The sequence below is a fragment of the Oculina patagonica genome, chromosome 11, assembly GCF_052425735.1.
Source record: "Oculina patagonica isolate OP01 chromosome 11, crgOcupat, whole genome shotgun sequence".
Classification (NCBI taxonomy): Eukaryota; Metazoa; Cnidaria; class Anthozoa; order Scleractinia; family Oculinidae; genus Oculina; species Oculina patagonica.
In genome coordinates, this window is record NC_135768.1 from 7,370,217 (window position 1) to 7,380,236 (window position 10,020).

General features: G+C 40.4%; 1 protein-coding gene and 1 pseudogene across 1 annotated transcript; both read right to left on the reverse strand.

Annotated features, from left to right (window-relative positions):
* Nucleotides 1-1,708: 1,708 nt before the first annotated feature.
* On the reverse strand, nt 1,709-4,235 carry LOC144630475 (uncharacterized; annotated as a pseudogene).
* A 4,142-nt stretch (nt 4,236-8,377) lies between these two features.
* On the reverse strand, nt 8,378-9,415 carry LOC144629603 (uncharacterized). Its single transcript, XM_078487841.1, has 2 exons — nt 9,206-9,415; nt 8,378-8,628 (listed from the first exon to the last, which is right to left on the reverse strand). Exons 1-2 carry the CDS (start codon nt 9,270-9,272, stop codon nt 8,378-8,380), a joined length of 318 nt encoding a protein of 105 aa, XP_078343967.1. The 5' UTR covers nt 9,273-9,415.
* Between the last annotated feature and the right edge of the window lie 605 nt (nt 9,416-10,020).

Here is a 10,020-nt window from a genome sequence, read left to right on the forward strand (position 1 = left end):
AAAGCGAAGATGATGACGCAAACCAAGAAACCGAAGCCGAAAGTAGCAAGGGAGCGAGGAAGTGGCAGGTAGGCGAGAAGAGGCAGGACGGTCGAAACCACTCGAAAAAGAATAGTAAAAGAAGGAGAAAACACCACACAACTATAAAAATAAATAAGACATGCCCATAGTGTAGTGACCCTAAGGGATGTTTATTGGGTTTTCAAGAAAACCAAAGTCTCAAGAGAAAGAAAATCAATAGAGGAAAAGAGCGAAAAAAAAAGAATAATTTAGTGGTAAAAGGGCAAGAAACGCGCGAGCGACGTACGACAAAATAGTGTAAAAAACAGCGAGTAAAAAGAAAAAAATGATAAAAAATAAAAATAAGTTCAGCTGTTTTAGTGAACACCACCAGCCAGCGCTAACTCACCGAAAACGCTTCAAAAGGCCTGAGGAGGGGGACAAAAAGAAAAGGAATAAGGTTACGAATAGCAGAACATACATATTATTCCTTTTGAAACAAAATCGTCGAGTTCCCATACAAACCCTATAAATCGCATCTTTGTTACACAACACCGCTTGAAGGTAAGGGTCACGTTCGTTAACTTTATGAATAATTCACATAGTGCGTTGGGTCGCCTGTGATGTAAGCTATAAATTATACTCCAGCACCACCGACCTTTGAATTATCTGCGAAGGCATCAGCCTTTTCCATCCGTGTAGTATTGACACTTTTTCCTCACTCAGTTAATTTCCGAGTTGGTCAACCGCCGAAACGGTAGAAACTCGCTCGCTCGCCAGCTGTTTCGGATCTCCCCGTAAGCCCTATCGTTTGCCTGAACTTCCATGATGTGTAAAACCTTAGTCGGGGTAGACCGAGAAATTTACGAAGATCTTTTTCCTGCTCGCTCTCCTTGTGCTTCGTTCAGCTTACAAACTGTCCAGGTTGTTCACTTCGCCTCATGTAAATCTGAATCGACTCACCTGCGCCCGCGGTAATGGCCGGCATCACTTGGTCAGCGGTCAACTCAAAAAACAAGCGACCTTGACCAGTTCTAACCTGAGCCCGCGAATGTCATGTGATACTGGTCAGCGGAACTGTTTGACAGCTGTCAATTGACATAAAATGGATGCAATATCAAAGACTAGTCGTTGACCTCACTCATTTCTGTTAACCAAGGAGGCAGAAGACCGAGAAATTCGAAACATTCTTCCTGCTCGCTTTCTCCTTGTGCTTCGTTCAGCTACAAACTGTCCAGGTTGTTCACTTTGTCCTTCATGTAAATCTGAATCGACTCACCTGCGCCCGCGGTCAATGGCCATGCCATCACTTGGTCAGCGGCACTCAAAAAACACGCGACATTGACCAGTTCTAAACCTGAGCCCGCGATATGGTCATGTGATACTGGTCAGCGGAACCTTGTTTTGACAGCTGTCAATTGACCATAAAATGGATGTCCAATATCAAAGATTAGTCGTTGACCTCACTCATTTCTGGTAACCAAGGAGGCAGAAGATTGTCCCCCCCCCCCCGCTTGGGTTGCCTTGGGACTCCCCTCCCCCTCCCCGAGAGTCTGTAGGCGAGCGGGGCGTACGCACATTTTTCGGCCTCATGGGTTTACAAAAATTCCTCGTACCCGCATTACCCATGGTGTCCGCGGGCGCGCTGGCGCGCGAGGAGCTACGCTATTAATAATCTTTTCCCAAACGGCATCCTGACAGGTTTTCCTTTTCACGACTCAAATTGTAAACGCACAATGCATATTGAATTTGCAATTCCCCCGAGCTGAATATCCTGGCTTCGATGATCAGTCAACGTTCGAGTTTTTTCTTCTTTATGAGAGCACATAAAATCCCTTTCTAAAGACAGGTTATCGTTGTTCAAATGTTGATAAAGCTAATCTATCATCAGGCGTAAATTTTAATTTCAGTTGTATATCGTTCCAGAGAGATTTTGTTTCTATTTACTTTTCTCAAGTTTTGACATCAACTAATCTCAAACACCACTAAACATAAGCAGTGAAAAACACTTCAGTCTATACAGCAGAAATTAAACCTTCCATCAGTTTATAATTCTGGAGTGGTGTTAATCAACTATGGTACGAGAACAGAATCAAACCTTACGAAGTTATTAATGAACATACAGTTCTTACTGTAAGGAATGCACAATGAAATAGTCCCGATTTCTCTAACCACCAAAGGAAACGAAAATCGGTTCAGGAAATCGGTTTGTCCAAGGAGTCAGGGGTAAAATTGTAGTGTTCGTCCGAGGGAAAGGAAACGACTTTTGGTTTGAATTATTTGGAGGCTCGAGACGAAATCGAGGGTTAGAGAAATCGGTATTTCACTGTATTCAGAAATGAAACGGCATCTGGCAGAAGTCGTTGCTATGAACAAAACGATCTTCTACAACTTTCAGCATAAAACGTGAACTTAACCATGCAGCAATGATCCCAGCATTTAGCACCGCCACTGCAATATGTATTTTCCATCTTCTTCTCCAAGCAGCCATGACAGGCATATTATGGTATCGAGTTTCGATAGCCAACGACAAACTGGAGAAAAACCATTCAATTGCCAGTGGAACGGATGTGGTTATAGCAAAAGACTGAAGCAGCTGAATGGGAGAGATATCGGCCGTGTAAAAATAACGATACAAGTGTATGAAGCCATTTACGAAAATGATGGCACTTGACTCAAAGAGCATGCTCATGATGGCGATATCAGCTGTTAGTCTTTCACGACGAGGAGTGCGAAAATCTCCACAACGGACAATTTTTCTTTTCCAAACCTGATGACAAATGTGGTCTATCAAAACCATGGTGCTGCGTTCTATGACTTCTGCAATACCATGGATCACTCCGATCAAAGCAACTGCTTCTTTGTTTTCAAGATCCACTTGTAAAAGTGTTAACATCACCGCGGACCCACAATACAATGGAACCAACGGCACAAATGAATAATAAAGTATTATTTCGTTGTCTCACGACGTAGTCACGTGTGATGGAGATCGCAACGTTCGACTGCATACTGCTAGTCTTCATCAGGCGATAAGGCGACTGGTTGTGCGAGCTTATAAAGCACACGGCTGCGCTGTGAAGTTCCCGGATGGCTGATCCTCCACAATCGCTGCACACAAAAGCGTGACACTCCTTTAAGAACAACCGTTATGAGCGGCGTGAATATTGCAATGAGTGTTATGCCAGTTTCGTTTTGGCTGTTGTAAGCTGGATAGATGAAATAACCTAGTAAAATACCTGTAACAAACGTAAAAACACATGGAACTGTTATAGATAGAAATAACGAGAGTTGCGTTTTCCTTGGTCCTCTATAAAAGTGTCTGCTGATGATACAAACTTGAACGCAGACGCATAGGAAAAACCAAACATGTAAAGGCGACACTTGACGAGCAGTCAGCCTAAAGTGAGAAAATCCAGTAGCTTGGACTATACGATAGAATACATCGAATATGTAGAAAGAAAGACATGTAAAGAAAATTCTTAACTTTAGTTATGATATTTGAAATGGTCGAAAATAAGACAAAACATTTATGGCAAACCAAAAGTAATACAAGGAGGCGAAGATAGCTTCTGAAATGGCTATGACCCATTGAAGTTTGTTCGGGATCGATTCTTTTAGACGGTAAAAGCAGGCAAGCTGGGTTTGAAAGCTGACATAATACACTAAAATTGAAACGACTCCTATAACAACAGCACTAAAGATGGACATTAAAAATCCAAAGTATATTGCTTTCCAAACTGTACGGACAAAGGATGGTCGAAGCTGCTTCCAAGCCATTGCTCTATCGTTTCTAACTTCCTGTGTGTGTTCGGTGTCTCCTGTCGAACATGCGTTGATTAACCTAGCTGGAATATTACTGGAAGGTAAATAATCGATCGTTGTTACATCCCTGTCGCTGTATTCTTGGTAGATAAGTTATCAACAGGCTGACAGTACCATTCTCTGCCCGTGTCATCCAAAGAGTTGTAGCCAAAGAACTCTAAATTTCGCTCGTCTTCATCAAAGTGGGAATGTTCCGCGACACTTCGTGTGAAGCTAAATATGACGTGACTTAAGAACTTCACAGCAGTATTGGGAGCCATTTCATGAAAGATGATTCCTCTTCAGTTGCAGCAATTACGATGCAGAGCTAGTTTTGTTGTTCATAATGGCTTCTTCACATAGACTGGAATGTTGTGTTAGGTGCAGAAGTTCGTAAATCCATTCTACATTCAGCAATTTGGCAATTTTTCCAACTGAAAATACGTATCTTTGGACACCTTGGCGTAAGCCAAAAATATGTGATATAAATTATCCTTGGCCATGGCTTCATCAAGGTTATGTATAGTTTTCAGATACAATGTGGGTGAAGCTTAAACGACGTGACTCTTATACAAACTTTGTTTCACAACTGCCAGCCATTTATTAAAAGATATATTACTCCTTATTTGCAATGAGGCTTGTTGATAGTAAATTTGATTTTTATCGTCTTAGCAATTGCCTTTACCTTGAGTGTTTGTGCAAATAGTGGAGTTGCCGTATGCAAAGCGGATAAAACTTCCCTTAGCACTAAGGCAAGTTAATTTTCGGCTTTGGGACTTGTAATTTTACTTTCTCCACAGCACGTGCTTCAGTTCAATTCAAGGCATAAAATGACTGGTCAATTGTTTCAGAATATGCCTAGTCCGTGATTTGGCTCCATTTAACTATATCCGCTAGCGGTTAAGCGTTCAGCCCGATTCAGCGACACTGCACACGTGTGAAGCTAAAAATTACCACTGTAATAAGAGGGTCCTGAAGGGGTAAAATGGGAACTGGGATTTGCCCATTTTGACTGGGATTTGCCTATTGTTTCACTGGGAAAATGGGATTTGGGTCACTGGGACTGGGATACAGAAACAAAAAAATGGGAATGGGAAGAGTGTCAGTAAATGACTAAACATACATATTTTACGCTCTGTAATAATCTTAAAGTCCGGCATAGAATAGTTAAAACGCTGAAAAAAGTGAAACGAAACCACTGCCGCACTGTATGAATGTCCATCAAGTGTCGATCAGCTTTCTTGACAGTGATTAAGTAATTCAGTGGAACAGCTATGACTGAGCATGGGCACAAATGGAATATTCAAAAGAAGTGATAGTAAGTTGTTGTCAGTCATGCAGGGTAGTGGTAGGTAAGGGATAAAAACTTGACAGCTTTAGTTAAAGCTACTAAAAAAATATAATTCTCTACAAGACAAGCGAACAAATGAAAAGTGATGTTCTCAACAGTATTAGTGATAATAACTTGCAGAAATAAAAACATGATTTTGGATAGTCCAGTCTCTGAACTACCCCTTTTGTGCCCTATAAAGGGGTTGAACCCAGGTGCGAGAGGAGAAAGTGCAAGATAACTTGTATGTGCATGCTCAAAACAAGCCAATCAAAAATGACAGAGGAGTGTGGCTTTTCTAACATGTAGCATGCGCGCTAGGGTAATAATAGCTCACTAAAATTAAAAATTCAACTATGCAGCTAAAGCGCGATCTGCAAGTGAAATTGTCGTAACCTTTGTCTAAAGCCGTAATTTAAAAGATAGGTACTAAATCCACATACACTAATTTTTTTAATTTATCATCTGTACGCGTGCGTGTCCAAAGGTGCAGTGGAATATGGTTTGGTTTCCCTCCTTTTTTAAAGGGCAGGTGGGTGGGACAACAGATTTCTGAGCATGCGCATGCAAGTTATTCTGGACACGCTCTTCCTGCGCCTGGGTTCAACCCCTATGTAGGGCACCAAAGGGAAAGTTCAGGGAGTGGACTACATTTAAGACAATAAAAACAACACAAATATTATGCGTTTGAGACCAGATTTTCCACGCACTGTGAATTTTACTGCTGGGACTGGGATTTAGACAAAAAATTGGCTGGGAAATAGGATTTCGGCAAAATTTAGGCTGGGAAATGGGATTTGGTACCCCCCCCCCCCCTTCAGGACCTTCTAATAACAGCTCATCAGCACAGCATTATTGTCAATATTTATTACAAGGTGACTCCTCATTTACTGCGATATGTTTTAGAATTTGCTTGCTTAGATGCATTTGTCGTAGAGGAATGTTTCAAATAGTTGTTCATTTCATGTTCATTTCTACTTCCTTGTGATTATGTATATACTCTTTTTTTTCTTCGCAGTACGTGCTTCTGTTCAGCTGAAGGCGTTTATGAATACGTCTTCAGCTGTTGGGCAATACAATTATAGTTCAGGTCACGGAAAGTAAAACAAAATTTAACCACAGGAAGTAATTGAGTAGCAACAGAAAACGTGGAAGAAAAATAGATGCATTTGATTCCCTGGTAAAACATCAAGCTTATGTAGTGTGCCATTTTAAACCATACGTTTTTATTTTCGACGTCGAATTTCGGCAAGTCAGGCTTGCGACTAGAATGTATTTAGAGAGAATTGTTAAGGGAAATGATAAACCTTTTTTAGGATTAACCTTGGATTTGTTTATATAGTAAACATTTTTAACATCCAACATTGTTGAGTAGAATTAAGCTTGGATGCTAAAGGAATTTATTTGCCCGTAAACTGAAATTTTTATGACACTTGACCAAATATAAAACATGCTAGATTTATTAGCTTTAACAATTCTTAGAGAAAGGAAGATGGAGCTTGAGCCTCGAACTGAAGGCTGATTTTAACGCGACGTCTTTTCGAGCAATATTTATGAGACAATTTTTACGTGACATTTTTTCTAGCCGATTAATGGAAAGCGCCTATGGTTCCCCTATTTTTGTGTTTTGATGTAACGACATACACAATAAAGTACACAATGCGTTCCCTCTTATCTTTTAATAGTCACTTAATAATTTTTTTTTTTATGTTATAAGACTATTTGACATTTACATATATGACAGTTCAATTCTGTCTTGTGTGTATTCCAATTCTGAAGTAGCTGCATCTAAATCACTCCTGGGGGAACAGGGCTAAGGCACGTACGATCATCTGGCCCGGTGGGGTATACCTCAGACCAGTAATAAAACTGAGCCCACACATTCATCTGGGTAAACCTGGTGAGCTAAACGATAAAAAAATAAACAAAACGTAAATAAAATTAAAGATTGAGAACATTTTAAAATCCCAAACCGAACACAACAAATTAGAAATGTTTGAAAAAATGATGCGTGTTAATTGGTAGTCTTAGCATAAGGATCTATCTTGCTGAATTTCAAAATCCTGGCTATCGTTTAGAAGCAGTCTTTCTTTTACTCTAGACGCCGAATCGAAAAACGGGAAGTCTCCAAGATTCGAAGGATACGGGTTAGACGAGAAGTTTCTTCAACTTTCATCTACAATGAGCCGAGAGTAGGTAAGAGCTACCTTATTCTTACTAATTTTCGCGTGTTCTTAATTTCGCGAAAGTTCGAGAGCCGAATTTCGCAAGTATTTATTTTCGAGATTGCAAGAAAAATAAGAGAAAAAGTGTATTAAATTTCGCGATTTTGTCTGCGTTTTATAAAGCAGTCGCCAGACAAAGACTGGGAACAACTGGAAATATATCAATGTCTGGCCCAATGTTACTACACGGAGCCTGCACTTTGGTGGAAACTTTGGTGACTGTACTAGAGAGGTTTTGGCCGATTGTACAAGGACGAAACAGCAATCCGAGTAAGGGTTCTGTTCAAAAACAAGCGAGAATTATTGTCGATTTACGTTTTGTAATTATTTACCATTTGAGTTGGTGCAAATCATAAGAAAACTTTAGAAAGTTTTCGGTCGAACGCGAGAGATCTACGATTTGAACTCTTGTCGATAGCCATTCCCGTTCAATCTGACCTAGCAATTACTCCGCTTAGGACATCAAATAAGAAACTCCATGTAGCAAACTTCGTGAGTTTTCCTTATCGTTATCGCGGAGAAATTTGGCGCGTAAACTGCTTGGTTGCTTGACTTAACGTTTCTATGGCAACCATGTTTTCAGGGGGGTATTACAGCGTAAATTTCGGTTTTTATAAAGATTTTTATATTCCAAAGTCAGTTTTTGAATCCTTATATTTTTCTGATTTGTTTGAAAAAATTTTGGAAATTTCTGAAGAAAACATTGAAATCCAAGATGGTGAGTCCAAAACAGCATACTTCCTGAAATGAACGACGTCGTTTTAACATATAAGCTATTGAAATCATTATTTAACGGGACGTTATTTAGGTAAACTTTGACTCTGTTTCAAAACGAGTCTACGTGTGAAACCATTCAAATGAAAATGAGTTTGATTTGCATGAAAATGGACCTGTAGGTAAAACTCATTTTCGTATGAATGGTTTCGCACGTAGACTCGCTTTGAAACAGAGGCAAAGGGTAACTCGGAAATGGCCTATTTGCGGACGACTACTATCCCGCAAGGTGATCTTTTTAATCCAATCACGTTCGAGAAAATTTTAGGTGGTGAGCTATACAACAAACCACGTTCCTTACATCTAAGTCCTTGCAATTCTTGTTTGTTATTCCTGGATCATCACAGCTCAGTTGGTCGTCAACCGGTATAACCAGTTCATACGTGCCAAACGGGCTTCTGCACTCCTCCTCTCCTAACAAGCTGTCATCTAAGGCACTGAAGCTGCACATCCCATGCCAGCGGTCGTCGTTCGGAGTGACGCAATAAATGGAGTTTTCTGTTCAAGGTAAAAACAAATGAAGCTCTCGTAAGCGGACACCCTCGGAACGCGAAAAAAGTGTCCGTAACTGGAGCTGGCCGCTTACGAGAATAGTTCTCGTAAGCGGCCACTAGAAGTGTAGGGGATAGATGGCCACTTACAGGAGCTTGCCCAGCTAACAATAACCGGACGGACTTGGATGACGACAGAATAAACACAGAAATATGGTTACAATTACTGTAAAATCATTGTGACGAACGGCGATGTGTTGTCGATTGATACAGAGGCTTTTATAGGATTTTCTTTGGGGTGTCCGCTTACAGGAGCTTTAAAACAAAGAAAATGTCTAAGTCGTAATCTATGAAAGTGTCCGAGGCCGCTTACGGGAATGTCAGCTTACGAGAATGTAAAGATACAGAGTTTATATGGGAGTCAAAACGGGGTTTCAAACAAGGCGGCCGTAAGTAGAGCTGTCCGCTTACGAGAGCGTCCGTCAAGAGAGCTTCGACTGTACTGTAATCGTTACAAAATGGTGGTTGAGGTCAAAACGAGAACAGGTGTTTTGGTATGTAGATTAAAAAGAACATTCACTTACTGTTTCCGTTCCTTTCTTCTTCGCCACATTTCGTCTCGTTACTGATGGCGGAGAGCCTGAATTTCATCTTCCGAAAGGAACCAAGGGGCTGTCGGAATTCTTTTATAGCCCCGTCTCCGCCCCGGAAAAACGAGGCGCTAAGATGGCGGACTTGGAGGTGGACAGTAAGAGGAACATGGGCGCGTTGGTCATTACCTGTTAACTCGATATATAACTACAAAAACAAAACAAAAAGACGTCAGGCAGAATTAGCTTCAACCCTACATGACGTATGTCTGTCCCATTATTAGGCAGACTTGTTCTTGTTCTAAGCAATCCGTTTTGAGTCGAGGCTGGGTTTTTTAAGCGTTAAGCCTCGACATGAAGCTTATGTTCTCCTTCGATGGAGTGTGTACACCAAATTACCTATTGAAATCATTATTTTATGGGAAGCTATTTAGGTAAAAATAGTTATCTTTACAATGACAATTATAAAATACCTTAAAAAACTCATTAATAATTCATAAAGAAAATACAAAAGAAATTAATGTTTAATGAGTGTCTTTATATCTGATAAAGACACGGCTAAACTTTGTCTCCAATTTTCTAGGCCAAAATAACCCCAAATCTTAATGTAAGTGCAAGAATGAGTTGATCTACATCAGAAGATTTTTAAGCCGTTCAATAAATTCACAGTTCGTGTTTTATCAAGTTTAAAACACTCGGCTGCGCCTCGTGTTTTAAACTTGATAAAACACTGCTGCTCATTTATTAAACATTACGTAAAATCCAGCTTATTGTATTGGAGGGGGGGGGAGCTAATATCCGGGAGAGCT

Excerpts from the sequence above, each read along its gene's own strand:
- LOC144629603 (XM_078487841.1), bottom strand. The coding sequence starts at position 9,272 with ATGAAATTCAGGCTCTCCGCCATCAGTAACGAGACGAAATGTGGCGAA. Across the intron at positions 8,629-9,205 it reads AGAAGAAAGGAACGGAAACA|AAAACTCCATTTATTGCGTC; the intron begins GTAAGTGAATGT and ends TACCTTGAACAG.